General features: G+C 52.8%; 1 protein-coding gene across 4 annotated transcripts in view; it reads left to right on the plus strand.

The window, feature by feature from the left end:
* The window catches only part of SPTBN4 (spectrin beta, non-erythrocytic 4), a 73,213-nt gene that overhangs the window by 12,645 nt on the left and 44,491 nt on the right, over positions 1-16,077 (plus strand). For all 4 annotated transcript variants that reach the window (XR_013444353.1, XM_036094986.2, XM_078063440.1 and 1 more), the window contains exons 3-13: positions 3,108-3,259; positions 4,602-4,775; positions 6,441-6,532; positions 7,469-7,549; positions 8,679-8,794; positions 10,785-10,897; positions 10,993-11,180; positions 11,255-11,372; positions 11,648-11,806; positions 12,407-12,709; positions 12,965-13,115. Coding sequence is in view for 3 of the 4 variants with exons in the window: in XM_036094986.2 (XP_035950879.2) it covers positions 3,108-3,259; positions 4,602-4,775; positions 6,441-6,532; positions 7,469-7,549; positions 8,679-8,794; positions 10,785-10,897; positions 10,993-11,180; positions 11,255-11,372; positions 11,648-11,806; positions 12,407-12,709; positions 12,965-13,115 (1,647 nt within the window). In the remaining variant the exon portion in view is untranslated. The remainder of the gene's footprint in view (positions 1-3,107; positions 3,260-4,601; positions 4,776-6,440; positions 6,533-7,468; positions 7,550-8,678; positions 8,795-10,784; positions 10,898-10,992; positions 11,181-11,254; positions 11,373-11,647; positions 11,807-12,406; positions 12,710-12,964; positions 13,116-16,077) is intronic.

A 16,077-nucleotide genomic window follows, 5' to 3' on the forward strand; every position in this document is an offset into this window, starting at 1 on the left:
GAAGTCAAACAGCGTGTTATCAATAGAAGCAGGACTGAATGCAATTGTCCTCATTCTGGCACCACACTGGGGAGTGCACAGAAGTCCCACTTTGGCTTCAGCGTTGGCCAAAATCTGATGTTTGGCTCGGGCACCCGCCACTGGAAGGCAAAATAACCAAATACTCAATTCAATGTCTACTCCATTACCACTTCCTGGTGTGTGATTGATGATCAGGTGTTCACATGGGTCCTCATCCTCTCCACACAACACAAAACGCACATTTTTAAAAAAGATTTTATTTATTTATTTGAGAGAGAGAGCGCGAGTGAGCGAGCGTGCGCACAAGTAGGGGGGAGGGACAGAGGGAGAGGGAGAAGCCGTCTCCCTGCTGAGCAGGGAGCCCGATGCGTGGCTCGATCTCAGGACCCTGGGATCATGACCTGAGCTGAAGGCAGACGCTTAACCGACTGAGCCACCAGGTACCCCCAAAATGCACATTTAAACAAACAAGGTATTTCATATGGATTTACTATTAATTTCTGCATATTTACTTTTAAATTAGAAGTAAACATTCAAGATCTTGTTTAAAGTAAAAAAAAAATACAGGTCAGTCAGTGGCTATTTTCTAGCAATTTATATATATTTTCACTGCCAGAATCAAGTGCAATATTTAATATTACAAAAGAGGGGTGCCTAGCTGGCTCAGTTGGTGCAGCATGAGACTCTTGATCTTGGGGTCATGAGTTTGAGCCCCACGTTGGGGGTAGAGTTTACTTAATAACAAAAATAATATTATGGGGCACCTGGGTGGCTCAGTCGGTTAAGCGTTCGACTCTTGATTTCAGTTCAGGTCATGATCTCGGGGTCATGAGATGGAGCGCCAAGTCTGGTTCCACACTCAGTAGGGAGTCTGCTTGGCCCTCTCCCTCTGCTCCTCCCTGGCTTGTGTTCTCTCTCTTTCTCAAATAAATAAATAGAACCTTTAAAAAAAAAGACTCACCCAATTTAAAAACGGACAAGGGATTTGCATAGACATCTCTCGAGGGAAAACACACCAATGGGCAGTAAACATAAGAAGATGCTCACCATCATTAGTCACCAGGGAAATGCAAATCAGAACCACATTGAGAGACCACTTCATATCCCTAGAATGGCTGTGATCAAATGGGGAATAGCAAGGAGTGGTGAGGATGTGGGGACACTGGGACCCTTGTACAGCGCTGGTGGGAATGTAAAATGGTGCAGCCACTTTGGAAAACAGTCTGGCAGTTTCTCAAAAGGTTAATCGGAGGGGTGCCTGGGTGGCTCAGTCGGTTGAGTGTCTGACTCTCGATTTCGGCTCAGGTCACCATCTCAGGGTCGTGAGATCGAGCCCCACTTGGGGCTCTGCACTGAGCGGGAAGGCTACTCGGGATTCTCTCTCCCTCTCCCTCTGCCCCTCCCCCTGCTTGTGTGCAAGCGCTCTCTCTCTCTCTCTCTCATAAATAAATAAATATTTTTTTAAAAGTTTAGTCACAGAGTTAACATAGAACCCAACCATTTCACTCCCAGGTATATACTCAAGATAACTGGAAACATGTGTCCACACAAAGACGTATGTACCCGAATGCTCATAGCCACGTTATTCATAATAGCCACAAAGTGGAAACAACCCCAATGTCCATCCGCTGGTGAATAGATGAGTAAAATGCAGGATATCCACAGAATGGATATTATTTAGCCATAAAAAAGAAAGAAAGTACTGACACATGCCACAACATGGATGAACCTTGAAAACATGATGCTAAACGACAGAAGTCAGACACCGAAAAGTCATATATTGTATCGTTCCGCTGATATGAAATATCCAGAATAGGTAAATCCATAGAGACAGAAAATAGATTAATAGTTTCCTAGGGCTGGGAGAAGGGGGAATGGGGAATGACTGCTCATAGGCACAGGGTTTTTCTTGGAGGGATGAAAATGTTCTGATACTAGATGGTGATGCGGGTTGTACCACCCTTGGGAAAATACCAAAAATCACTGAATTTACACTTTAAAAGGGTGAATTTTATAGTGTGTGAATTATAGCTCATACTAAAGCTGTTATTTAAAAAAAAAAAAAAAGTACAGGCGCCTGGGTGGCTCAGTTGGTTAAGCATCCCACACTTGATCTCAGCTCAGATGTTGATCTTAGGGTGGTGAGTTTGAGCCCTGCGTTGGGCTTTGGTCACGGAGCCTACTTAACCAACTGAGCCACCCAGGCACCCCTTCGCCGAGCCTACTTTAAAAAAAAAGAAAAGCTAGTAGGAGAGGTTCCCAAGCAATGTCTTTGTCAGTGAGACAGCCGTTGAGCAGTTGCACACAATCTTCCGCCCCCACCTGTTGGCAGTCACGTGCCTACTCTGGGCCCCAGGGATGTGGGAAACTCGGGGTCCAGCTGGCAGTCCAACTACCACAGGGTGGGGGTGGAGGGGTTCGGGTGTGTGTATGACATGGTTCCTGTCCTCAGGGGGCATTCCTCCTAGCATATCCCTTCCTTTTCATCCCCCACACCTCGCCAGTGCTAAGTCTTATTTTTTTCATCTGTGATTAACTCTCCAGTATGTCCCCTTCTCCCATTCCCAGCTTCTGTCCTGGTCCGCTTGTCATCTCTCTCCAGAGTCGCTTCCCCAGTCTCCGCCCTGAGCTGCCATTCTTGCCTTCTCTGATCTACCCTCCCCACTCTCCACGCGGGCCAGAGGTGGTCCTGAAACACAACTCTCATTCTGCCCCACCCCCTCCTTAACCTTCCATAGCTCCCTAGTGTATTATCTGTGCCCCCACTAAACTGAGCTCTGGGAGGGAAGGCCTCTGTCTGTCCTCAGTGCCTTAGAACAGTGTGGGGCACACAGTAGGTGCTCAAATATTGATTGAATCAACAGGGTCAACTGGGATGAGACCCGGGGAAGGCTTCTTGTGGGAAGTGATATCTCAGGAAAGCTTTAAAGGACCTGTCTCCAGGTGGGCAGCGAAGGGTTTGTGCAAAGCCCTGATTGTTGCAGAGCTGGGCGGAAACAGGATCTGGGCCAGGAGTGGAGGGCTGGGGAGAAGCTGCAAGGGGGAGGTATTGGGGATGCGGGGTATCCTCAGAGCCTGTCTTTCAGATGAGCGCGAGGCCGTGCAGAAGAAGACCTTCACCAAGTGGGTGAACTCGCATCTCGCCCGCGTCGGCTGTCACATCGTGGACCTCTACGCCGACCTCCGCGACGGCTTTGTGCTCACACGGCTCCTGGAAGTGCTGTCTGGGGAGCAGCTGGTGAGGGGACCTGAGGGCCTGGGGGAAGGCGGCGGCCCTGGGATCCCGGGCTGGGTTATCATAGGGTCCGGCTTATGGGTGTGTGGAACGTCCTAGAAGGGCCCGGCGAGTTAGCGGCCCTTTATTCCGGTGGGTAGGGCTATGGCACAGAGGTGGGGCTTGGGTGAGCCTGGGGGCGTGGCTGGGAACGGAAGCGGGGTTCTGTGGAAGGTGAGGGCCGCGGTTCCTGCGGACTCTGGGCTTGGGGTGGGGAGGAGCTCTGTTGGAAGGGGTGGGGCTATTGGAGAAGGAAGGGGCTTTATTAGAGGGGGCTGGCCTGGGTAGTGCGGTAGGAGGGCGGAGGGCTATAAAATAGGGGCAGGATGCTGTTGTAGGGGGTCGATGGGTGAGGGTGCGTTTGTCATCGGAAGGGGAGGCGCAGGTCATGGAAATCTGGGGCACCAGACAGAACGCTGGTGTGAGTTTGGCTTGTGGTATGGGTTGCAGTTGTATTTCTGGGCTTGGATGAGGCTTCATGGCAAAGGTGATTCTGATGGGAGTTAGAGATTTATTAAAGGAGCTCAGAAATCGTGGGTGGCATGGCTATAGCACAGAAACAAACTAGTGCTGGGGCGCCTGGGTGGCTCAGTCGGTTAAGCGTCTGCCTTCGGCTCAGGTCATGATCCCAGGGTCCTGGGATTGAGTCCCGCATCGGGTTCCTTGCTCCACGGGGAGCCTGCTTCTCCTTCTCCCTCTGCCGCTCCCTCTGCTCGTGCTCTCTCTCTGTCTAATAAATAAATAAAATCTTTAAAAAAATAAAAAGAAAAAAAGAAACAAACTAGTGTTATAAACGCGGGGAGACCTGAGGGAATGGGCGTGGCTCTCCGCAAGGGCCTGAAAGGGAGGCAGTGAGGGGTGTGGCCATGGATCTAGTGGCCAGACCAAGGTGGCCTGGAGCAGACATCCAGCGGAAAGGACGGGGAGTAGGGTTATTGGCGAGGTTGCTGAGGCCTCTAGATAAGAGGTGTGGCTATCAGGTTGGAGGCGGAGCTTCAGTAAAATGGGTGGAGACGGGAACTAGAATAAGCCAAGAAGGGAACGGGCTCTTAAAAGGGTCTCGTAAAAAAAAAAAAAAAAGAGTCTCGTTACGGGAAGGGGCAGCCTTCTTTAAAAGGACTGGGTCCTGGGCGCCTGGAAAAAAAAAAAAGGATTGGGTCCTTGGTCTTTGAAAAGACCGAAGGGGCGTGGCCTGGGCGTGGACATCCAGGGGGCGTGGCTATGGGGCAGGTCTTCTTTGGAAGGGGTGAGGCCGAGGGCACAGTGTTCTCGGCCAGGCCACCCCCTAACGCCCCTGCCACACTAGCCAAGGCCCACGCGCGGTCGCATGAGGATCCACTCGCTGGAAAACGTGGACAAAGCGCTGCAGTTCCTGAAGGAGCAGCGCGTGCACCTGGAAAACGTGGGCTCGCATGACATTGTGGACGGGAACCACCGGCTGACTTTGGGGCTAGTGTGGACCATCATCCTGCGCTTCCAGGTGATCCCCAGGTGACCCCTGCCTGGCCCGCCCCCCAACGTGTGGCCTTAGGAGGGCATCCCACGCTCACTCCCCCACTTATTCATTCATTCATTCATTCCAAACATTTTCCCAATAGGATCCAGGAAACCTAATCCCGGTGGTGGGGGTGAAAATTAAGATAAAAATAATAATAATTATCACCACCATCACTATGATCATTTACATATTTTTTACTCTGTTCCAGGCACTGTTCTAAGCACTTCGCATTTAATAGCCCAACAACCCCATAAATTAGATACCATTCATTACATTTTACCATAAGGAAAGTGAAGCCCAGAGAGGCAAAGTAATATGTTCAAGGTCACACAGCTGGGGAGTGGAGCTGGAATTCAAATCCAGGCATTTTTGCTCCAGTTCAGAAACAAAATCGACAAATTTTCTGCCTCTATGGAGCTTACACTGTGGTGGGGGAGACAGACAGTAAACAAACCCTTAAATACATAGACAAGAAGACAAGGATGAGAAAAGGATCAGCTCTAGGTAAGAGCTATGCAAAAAAAAATAGATTATGATAAAGCAGTAAAAAATACAAAATATCAGGTTGATAGTGTTGAGATTTTAGACTCGGTGGTCAGAGAAGGGCTCTCTGAGAAGCTGATGGCTGCATGACATGAAGATGAAGGGAGAAAGAATTCCAGGCCAGAGACACAGCATCTGCAAAGGCCCTGACTAAGGTGGGAAGGAGCTGGAATGTCGAAGGTATAGAAAGGCCAGTGTGGCTGGAGAATGGGAGGCAAGGGGGAACCAGGGAGGAGATGAGGTCAGAAGGGTTGACAGGGCCTAGCTGATCTGCGATTAGCAGTTTTGATTTTATTCTGTTTGAGATGGGGAGAAATGAGAGAGTTTTATCAAGAGGATAGACATAGGGATGCCTGGGTGGCTCAGTCGGTTAAGCATCTGCCTTCGGCTCTGGTCATGATCCCAGGGTCCTGGAATCGAGCCCCACATTGGGCTAAAATCTTAAAAAAAAAAAAATCAAGTGGTTGTTGAAGGCCTCACTGAGAGGTGACAAATGAATCAAGACCTCAAGTTGGGGTGGAGCCATGTGGGCCCCTGAGGGAATGAACAGGCAGTGCAAAGGCCCTGAGGTGGGAGGGCACTGGTGATTAATGAAGAGGACAGCAGGTCTCTGGAGCAGAGTAGGCTGTTGAAGATGAGGTCAGAGACATAACAAGGGGAAGTTTACTTTTGCCGTGAGTGAGATGGACCCACCAAGGGTCTCGAGGATGGGAGGGAGGCATGCGATCTGATCCGGGTGCTCACAGGGTCCCTCTCTGCTGTGAGAACAGACTGTGGGGGCAGGAGCAGGGAGACCAGCATGCACGTGACTGCACTAGCCCAGGCCAGAAATGATGGTGGCTTGGATCAAGGAGGTGGGCCAGACGCCAAAGTGTGGAGGCTTCCCTGGAAACTGAGACCCTAGTCCACAACTGCCTCCCCCAATTGTAGATGTCCCGGCCCACTCCAGATCCCACTCTCACGCTCCTGAACCCCCAGCCCCAGCCTGAAGCTGCCTCTCCCATCTCCTCTGTCACCTACCACTCTCCCTGGCAATGGGGGACGCCGGTATCTCCCAGGCTCAAGCCTTCCGGGTCCCAGCAGCCATGTTTGGTATCCTCACAGATTCAAGTGATCAAAATCGAGACTGAGGACAACAGAGAGACCCGCTCAGCCAAGGACGCACTGCTTTTGTGGTGTCAGATGAAGACAGCTGGGTAAGCACACCCCCTACCCGGTGCCCCCACCAGGCCGGCGGGGCCCTAACCTAATCTGGAGAGTTCCTTCTGGGACAGGACTGCAAGGGGCCACCCAAGTCCTCAGTGTCCAAAGTTACATCTGAAGTTAATGAACTGATAAATAAAATACATCCACTCTTCTGACCTTGACAAACCCGTGTAACGATCTGGAAGGCCGGGTTCAAATTTAGAACTTGGGCTCGTCAGAGCAGTGTTGTAGAGTAGTGGACTGTCCCCTCCGTCCCCGCACCTCGAGAGGCCTCACGTGCACCTGTGTGGACATCCCAGTCCTATTCCTGAGCTGTGGCCACCCTCCCACCCTGAAAGCAGCCACCCCTTAGCCTAAGAGGGCCCACCCTGGGGCTCGGGCGGTCCCAGGGAGAAGTTCAGGCTTCTGGGTACCTTCAGTGGGACTGAGAACGGAGCTGTGCAGGCTCTGCTAGGAAGTCCCCAGGACCCCCAGCGCTTTACCCTGCAGGAGGGGTGTGGCCTGGACCTCCAGTGCCCTCTGGAGAGCTGCCCCTGGGAGGCAGGGGAGGCATGGATGGAGACTGGGCTTTCTCTGACGCTCAGCCTTCTAGGACTGGCTGCCTGTCTTGCAATGCTGCCTTTCCTGGTGTCTTGTGTTTACCTCCATGTCTGCTTTTCCTTGTTTTCTATCCTCCCTCCCTCTTCTCTCTCCCCTCCTATCTCCTCCCCTCCCTCCTTTCTTTCCCCATCTCTGTCTGTATCTTGTTTTCTCTCCATCTCTCTCTCTTTCCATCTCCCTGCCTCAATTGATCCATCTATCTATCTATCATCTATCCACCCACCCATCCATCCATCTCTGTCTATCTCTCTCTCTCTTCCTCCCTTCCTCTTTTTCCTCCTGACTGTCTCCATCTCTGCCTCTGTCTCTCCCTTCCATGCTGCCAGTTACCCTGAGGTAAACATCCAGAATTTCACCACCAGCTGGCGGGATGGCTTGGCCTTCAATGCGCTCATTCACCGGCACAGGTACCACCCGGCCTGGGGGAGTCTGGCCCCGCCCCGCCCCGCCCCCTACCCTGCGTCCCGTGGGTACACGCCTGCACACGTGTGCATGTAGATGGCACATGTAGACTTGAGGACCCATCCCTTCACACGCACGCCCTTCACACTTACACAAGGCACACACCCCTACGGAACCCTGTCCAGGCCACGTATTCTGTACACACGTGCCCTCACATGGATGTGTATACACACTCACGCTCATGCACATACACAGCCTGTGTTTGCTGCTTCAGTGCCCCCAGGATGGAGAGCTCACTTCCCCACGGACTGTCCTCTCTGGTGCGTACACGGCCGCCTCCCCCTCATCAGCAAGTCCTTCCTCGAAGCGAGCCCCAGAGCCCCCCTTCTGCCTCCCTGCACACCCACCTTTCACACCCCTACGCCTGGTGCTGAATTGGCCGAGGGGTGGGCATCCAGACAAAGTGCACCCACATCGTGATTGTACACATGGCAGATTAGGGAAATTGAGGCCCAGAGCCTGGGAAAGACTTGCTCTGGTGTGGTGGGAGCGGAACCCAGCCTTTTCTGCTGTAGACACGTGTTCAGTCACAAGCCTTGCCTGTCACACATACACACTCATACACATGGGGAGACCCAGCCCCACCCCCACAGCTAGAAACCCACCATCTCTACCCAATGGCAACATTTACTGAGTGCTTCCTGTATACGCGGCATTGTTCTCAGTGCTTTCCAGTAAGTCACTTAATATTCAGTGAGCCCGTGAGGTGGATGCTAGTATTATCCCCATTTTACAGAGGAGAAAACCGAGGCACAGAGACAAAATAGCGCGAAAGCCAGGAAGTGGCCAAGCGGGGGTGTGGGCCCGGTGGGCTGGCTGCGTGATGTTGTTTAGAAACACCCCCAAGTAGACACGGATGCGTAGTGAACTCAGTCACGCACGTGCCCTCACGCCGTTCTCACAGCCACAGATAAATGCACGGACACGTACCAGCACACACAGCTCTCCCTGGGCCAGGTGGCGCCCCTCCTGCCCCTCGCCGTGGGTGGGGCGCCGACAAGGACGTCCTTCTACCCCCTTGCCCACTGGCCCGGGAGCCTGCCTGCTGCCTGCCCGCTCTGTGCCCCTGCCCAGGCCCGATCTCGTGGACTTCAGCAAACTCACCAAGTCCAACGCCAACTACAACCTGCAGAGAGCCTTCCGCACGGCTGAGCAGCACCTGGGGCTGACGCGTCTGCTAGACCCTGAGGGTGAGCCCTGCACAGCCCCAGCCGGACTTCCTCTTGGGGGGACTTCCGACCCCAATGCCACCCCAAACTCCACTCCATCCTGCTGCAACACCATCCCAAACCCAAGGCCTTCCAAGTCCCAGCTCCCTCCCAGCCCCTCCCCTTCCTCATCTCCAATCCCTCCTCCTCCCCGTCTTCCTGTCCCTTCCTTTGGCATCTCCAACACCAACCCCAGCCTCATCCCCCTTCCTGTCTCCAACTGAACCCCCTCCTCTCCCCAACCCCATCCTGAGTCAGCTCCCCCCAAGCCCAACCCCCTCTCCCTCCCTAACTCCGGTCTCAGCCCCAAAGCCAAGCCCACCCCCAACATGATCCCCATCCCCATGCCCTGACTTCAGCTTCACTCCTAATCCGTGATCATGCCAACACCAATCCCCCAATCTCTGGAATAACAGCTGTTCCTTTTCTCTGGTCATCTACTCTGTGCCCAGCACAGGGCTGGGAATTTTATGGAAACTTCTCCCCTTCATCCTCACACTGACCTGGTTGGATAGAACTTATCCATCCTGTTTTAAAGTGATAGAAACTAAGGCTCAGAGATGTGGAGTCACTTGCCCAGCGTCACACTGCAAACCAGCAAACGGGACTCGTGTTAGCTGTATTCTTGCTCAGTGCCTGGCACATAGTAGGTGTTTAGTGGCTGTCGGTTTCATGAGTTAGTGAAGAGTAAAGGCCAAGTATAATATTGTGCACTCAGTGGGCAAATCAAAATAATAATCGGAATTCGTTGAGTTTGTCCTCTGTGCCAAGCTATTCTTTCTAATACTTACAGTGCTCCCAGGTGGCAGGTACTGTGATTATCCTTCCTGTTACACTGGGGAAACTGAGGCTCAGAGAAGTTAGGTCTATTTCCTAAGGATATACAGTGAGTAAGTGGTTGAACAGGGATCTAAGCACATGCTGCCTACAAAGTCCATGTCCTCAGCCTCCAACCTCACATTATTTATACACTTCATATTTATTGAGTTCCTACCGTATGCTGAAACAGTGGTGAAAAAAGACAGGCATAGGGGCGCCTGGGTGGCTCAGTCAGTTGAGGGTCCAACTCTTGATTTCAGCTCAGGTCATGATCTCAGGGTCATGGGATCAAGGCCCACCTAGGGCTCTGCGATCAGCAGGGGGTTTGCTTGAGGATTCTCTCTCCCTCTCCCTCTGCTCCTCCCCCCACTCATATTCACTTGCACACGTGCTCTCTCTCTCTGTCTCTCAGATAAATAAATACATCTTAGGGCGCCTGGGTGGCTCAGTTGGTTAAGCGACTGCCTTCGGCTCAGGTCATGATCCTGGAGTCCCGGGATCGAGTCCCGCATTGGGCTCCCTGCTCGGCAGGGAGTCTGCTTCTCCCTCTGACCCTCCTCCCTCTCATGCTCTCTGTCTCTCATTCTCTCTCTCAAATAAATAAATAAAATCTTTAAAAAAAAATAAAATAAAATAAATACATCTTAAAAAAAAAAAAAGACAGGCATAGCCTTTGTCTTCATGGAGCTTAAACTCAAGCTAAGGACATGATTGCATAAATGAGTATTTAATTGCAAATTGTAAGTCCCAGGAGGCAATGATAAGATCCATGAGGAAGACTAACAGGCTGAACAGGGAGGCTTATCTGAGGCAATGTAAGTTGAGTTGAGCCCTGAAGGATGTGTGGGAGTTAGGCCCACAGAAGAGGGAACATTGTCCTACATAGTGAAAACAGCATGTGCAAAGGCCCTGAGGTGGAAGGCAGAATGGTGTGAAATAATTATGGTCGTTTCTCTATGGTGGTTTGCATGTGTCAGGTACTATTTAATCCCATGAGGCCAATCCCCATTTGGCAGATACAAAAATTAAGGAACAGAGAGGTTAGTTATCTTGCCTGAGGTCACACAGCTAGTACGAGTGGGTTCTCTCTCCCTCTGCCCAATCCCTGTCAGAATGCTCACCGTCATGCTCCCCCACTCTCCTTACTCCCCAGATGTGAACATGGAGGCTCCAGATGAGAAGTCCATCATCACCTATGTGGTCTCTTTCTACCACTATTTCTCCAAGATGAAGGCTCTGGCTGTGGAGGGGAAGAGGATCGGGAAGGTTTGGGGAGGCGAGGGATGGGGTGGGGGGAGCTTGGGAACCACCTGGAGGTACATCTGGGACAAGGCTGACCCCAGCTTCCTTTGCCGGCTCAGGTCCTGGACCAGGTGTTGGAGGTGGGGAAGATCATTGAGCGCTATGAGGAGCTGGCAGCCGAGCTGCTGGCCTGGATCCACCGCACCGTGGGCCTCATCAGCAACCAGAAGTTTGCCAACTCACTGAGTGGGGTGCAGCAGCAGCTTCAGGCTTTCACGGCCTATTGCACCCTGGAGAAGCCAGTCAAGTGAGGCCCAGCTCAGGAGGGAGGGCGGCAAGTGGAGGTGTGGAGGCGGGGTTCCTGAGCTCCAGCCCCTTCAGGTTTCAGGAGAAGGGGAACCTGGAGGTGCTGCTCTTCAGCATCCAGAGCAAACTGCGTGCCTGTAATCGTCGCCTCTTTGTGCCTCGGGAGGGCTGTGGCATCTGGGATATCGACAAGGTGAGGTTGAGAATGTTGGGGAGAGGCAAGGTTACTCTGTGCGGGTGTGTAGGTTGTGCACTGCTCAAGGGAGCCATCTACATTGTAGACATCATGGACTGGATATTCATCCTGACGGTTTTCCATCAGGGAAGTGCCATGAAGGAGCAATTTTCTTTTTTTTCCAGTTTACACAAAGGTGCTGTAAATGCTAGGAGTCACCTCAGACAGAGAAGCCAGGGCTATTAAAATGTGGGACGTTGTTGGGGTCTGACAGCCGCCTCCTGTCTCCCTAGGCCTGGGGCCAGCTGGAAAAGGCAGAGCACGAACGGGAGGCTGCTCTTCGGGCTGAGCTGATCCGGCAAGAGAAGCTGGAACTACTGGCCCAGAGGTTTGACCACAAGGTGGCCATGAGGGAGAGCTGGCTGAATGAGAACCAGCGCCTGGTCTCCCAGGTACTGCGTGCAGGGCTTGGCTCTGGGGGAGATGGAGGGAGGGCGGGGCTGCTGGCCCTGGGACCAGAGAGGGAGACTCGATCTCCTAAGCGACAGAGAAGTGTCGGATTAGTCTCCCAGGTGGCAAATGACGGTGGGAAGGGAGAACTGGTCTCCTAAGTGAGCGGTGGGGGAGGGGAATGGGCCTGATCTCCAAGGTAACAGGAGAGTGAGGTTGGTCTCCAGGGTAACTAGAGAGGACGGAATTAGTCTCTTCAGAAATAGGGAGAGTATTTAATTAGACTCTAAGTGACAGAGGAGGTTGTATCTGGTGTCCAGGGTAACTCGGGAGGATAGAATCAGTCTCCTAAGTAACAGGGTAGGGTAGGCCTGGTCCCCAGTCTCTAGGGCAATGGTAGGATGGGGACTGTTTCCTGAGTGACGAGTTTCAGGCTATAGATGTGATGGAGAAGTGTGGGGCTGGTCTCCAGGGTAACAGAGGAAGATGGGGCTGGTCTCCAGGGTAGCTGGGGATGGTGGGGGCAGGGGCAGGGTAACAGTTGGACGGCTGGGGCAACATGGGTGAGCGTCTGTGGCCTGCCCTGCCCTGCCCTGCCCCAGGACAACTTCGGGTATGAGCTGCCGGCAGTGGAGGCCGCCATGAAGAAGCACGAGGCCATCGAGGCTGACATTGCGGCCTACGAGGAGCGGGTGCAGGGCGTGGCCGAGCTGGCCCAGGCACTGGCGGCCGAAGGTTACCACGATGCCCGGCGCGTGGCGGCCCAGCGTGACAGCGTCCTGCGCCAGTGGGCCCTGCTGACCGGGCTGGTGGGGGCCCGGCGGACGCGGCTCGAGCAGAACCTGGCCCTGCAGAAGGTCTTCCAGGAGATGGTGTACATGGTGGACTGGATGGAGGAGATGCAGGTGGGGCTGGCCCCGGGGCGGAGGGTGGGCATGGTGGGCCGGGACGGCAAGGGAGGGCTGTCGACACTGAAAGCCTTGTCAGGGAGCTGGAGAGCATGGAGAGAGAGAGATGTTGACAGGGACAAGGAGATTGAGACAGAGATCAGAGTTCAAGAGATGGTTTGGAGGAGCAGAAGAGTAATCCAGGACAGTGCGGGGTGGGGCTGGCCTGAGGGCCGATGCCAAGCATGTGCTCAGTGCTGCCCCCTCTGGTAGGCTCAGCTGCTGTCCCGCGAGTGCGGGCAGCACCTGGTGGAGGCCGAGGACCTGTTGCAGAAGCATGGACTGCTGGAGGGGGACATCGCGGCCCAGAGTGAGCGGGTGGAGGCTCTCAACGCTGCTGCCCTGCGTTTCTCTCACCTGCAGGGTGAGTTTGGGCTTGGGGGTTGGGTGGAGACTGTCAGGGCTGGTGCTCATAGAAACTCCTAAGAGACAGTAGGAAGCAGTGAGCTCCCTGTCTTTGGAGGGATCCAAGCACAAAATAGGATCACACTCCACTGGGGATATCATGGGGGAAATTATTGCTTGGAGTGGAGGTTAGACCACATGACTTCTTCCTGCTTTGAGATTCTGCAGTCATTTTTATCGAGCATTTATATATATATTTTTAAGATTTTTATTTATTTATTTGACAGAGATAGACACAGCGAGAGAGGGAACACAAGCAGGGGGAGTGGGAGAGGGAGAAGCAGGCTCCCCGTGGAGCAGGGAGCCTGATGCAGGGCTCAATCCCAGAACCCTGGGATCATGACCTGAGCAGAAGGCAGGGGCTTAGTGACTGAACCACCCAGGCGCCCCTATCGAGCACTTGTTTTATGCTAAGCCCTTCACAGCCAAATGTCAATGAATACCATAAAAAGCCTGTGTAAGGTAATATATAGTCAGGGCCTGTTCGGCAGCAAATGAAAGAAGTATCAGTTAGCTTAAGGAGAAAAGGGGAGTCACTAAAATGTCCAGAGAGGGGCAAGTTCGGCTTCAGGCATGGCTGGATCCAGGGATTGTCCCATGATGCTTTTAAGACTCCATTTCTCTGACTGTAGTCTCTGTGTTTGTGGCACTGTTGGGCCGTCCCTCCTGTTGTGGTATAAATCTGGGGTCATTCAGCCCTGTGTTTACATCCTAGCAACTTAGACCCAGCAGGAGACAAGCCCCTCTCCTCCAATATTTCTGACAAAAAGTTCAAGGAAAGCTTTCATTAGCCCACTGTGGGTTCCCTCCCCTCTGCTCAGCCAAGCATTGTAACCCCCGGCTCTCCAGTGAGCTAACTGGCCACATCTATGTGACATGGCCACCCCAGGGCCAAGCGTAGGGTCAAGCTCTTTCCAAAGACATGAACCAAGGAAGAGGAGGGTGGGAAGCCATTACCAGCAGCAGGGGCGTGGATGCTGATAGGCAAAACCGAGACTGGCTCTGATAAGGTTCTCATTGTATTGATGCCGAAACCCTCCAGTCACAGACCAGCAGGAATCCCCCTGTGGTCAAACCCAGTTGGGTTTGTCAGCTCGTTGCACACACCCTGGGAGACCCTGGGGCCTCTCAGTAGGAGGGTGTCAGGACGGGCTTGTTATAGGATGTGGGCTTGCGTTAGGGGATTTGGGCATGATTTGTGCAGTGTGTGTTGCTGCGGGTTGCACACTGTCAGGAAGCAGGAGTAACTAGGTGGTTGCTCATCTTAATCGTTTGTATCCAGGCCGTGGGACGAACAGGAAGTGGTAGTGGTCATTCACCTGAGCTGGGTGAGGGGGATGGCTGGCGGTTTCTGTGGCTTGCACAGTGACCTCTATTCTGTGTGCGCTCTGACATGATCATGGAAGGGCCTTGTTTCCATCCCACTCCCTCGTGGTCGCAGAGTGGCCTTGTCTGAAGCTGGTGTCCTGAGAAACTGTATGCTAGTCACCGATGCTGCCAAGGCTGCTTTTTGCTTTCTTGCAAAAGAAAAGGAAAGGAAAGGAAGGCCCAGAGCTGTAGAGCTAAGAGGGTTCCAGGCTGGCCTTTCTCACTCCTGTGTCTGGAACCTCAGGCCTTGGGAATCTTGAAACATCGGTAGAAAAGGCAGGGCCTGTCTGGCTTGCAGGCTGGTGCAGAGGGGCGGTTCTCACCCTCATGGGCTGAGTCCAATGGGGAAGTCTTCTTCCAAGCCCCATCGGGACATGGCCACCCTGGTTCAGCCCCTCGCCCACATCCCTACGCCAGGAGACGCTGTTGGGACCCTCTCCTTCCCCTTATGGATGTTTGCCCCAGGAGCCTCCCTCGGTCTTCTCTTTGCGAGATCTTGGCGCCAGGTGGCAGCCAGCGGGCACCACACAAACGGCAAAGAGGCTGGTGTGGGGTCTGTGTTGTCATGGTGATGGGAGGCCGCGCTGCCTGATACGTGGTCCGAAGGTTGGGCCTCCCGGTCTGCCACTTCTTAGCTGATCCTGGGCAAGTGGCTTCCTTCCCCGAACCTCAGTTTCTTCATCTGTAAGATGGGGCTAATAACGATAGTGCCCTACAGGGTGGTTGTGAGGATGAAGCGACACTGTGCCAGAGTCAGGTCTGGATACACGGATGCCTGTTGCTGTTGATTATTCAGTTGGATGCCGTGGTATTTGGGTCAGTTTCAGCGAATGTCCAGAATTCCAGAAATGGCGCATTCCATCTAGGGCACCGTCTCTCACAGGGTTTTGACCCAGTAAGAAATACGTTTACCTCCTGACCCAGAGTTCACACTCACGCATGCACACACAGGCACAAAGGTTTTATGAAAATGCCTCCTCTTGCCCCGTGTGTTGCATCCTGATATTTTCTATTCGTTCTATTCTATTACATTAAAGAAATGCTGAGCCATTAAGTTAATTTCACAATTCTCTCGTCACAAACCAGAGGTCTAGGAGGAAGGCGAATGAACTATTTGAAGAAAAAAGGGAGTTCAGGTCATCCCTGGAGTTAAGAGATAAGGTAACAGAGGACGAGAGGGGGAACCCAGAAAATTGCTTAAGAATAGAGACATTTCCCGCTGCCTGGCTCAGGGGTAGAGTTCGCAACTCTTGATCTCTGGGTTCGAGATCAAGAGTTGCAAACTCTAAGTTCGAGCCCCACGTTGGGTGTAGAGATTACTTAAAATAAAATAAAAATAAAAAGAATAGAGGTGTTTCATTTGGTCCAGTCCTGAAGGAAACACAATTTACCCTAAAACATACAGAGTCTAGGATTCTCTGAATCTCAGTTTCTACCCAACATTCAATCAGTAGTAAGTCACCATTTTAATTAGGTACTGCTCTGGGCTCCACCCACTGCTGGGCAATGGTGGGGACCCAGTGTGACGGAGACAGCCCCAGGCCCAGCCCTCA

The sequence above is a fragment of the Halichoerus grypus genome, chromosome 15 (assembly GCF_964656455.1).
Source record: "Halichoerus grypus chromosome 15, mHalGry1.hap1.1, whole genome shotgun sequence".
Lineage (NCBI taxonomy): Eukaryota > Metazoa > Chordata > Mammalia > Carnivora > Phocidae > Halichoerus > Halichoerus grypus.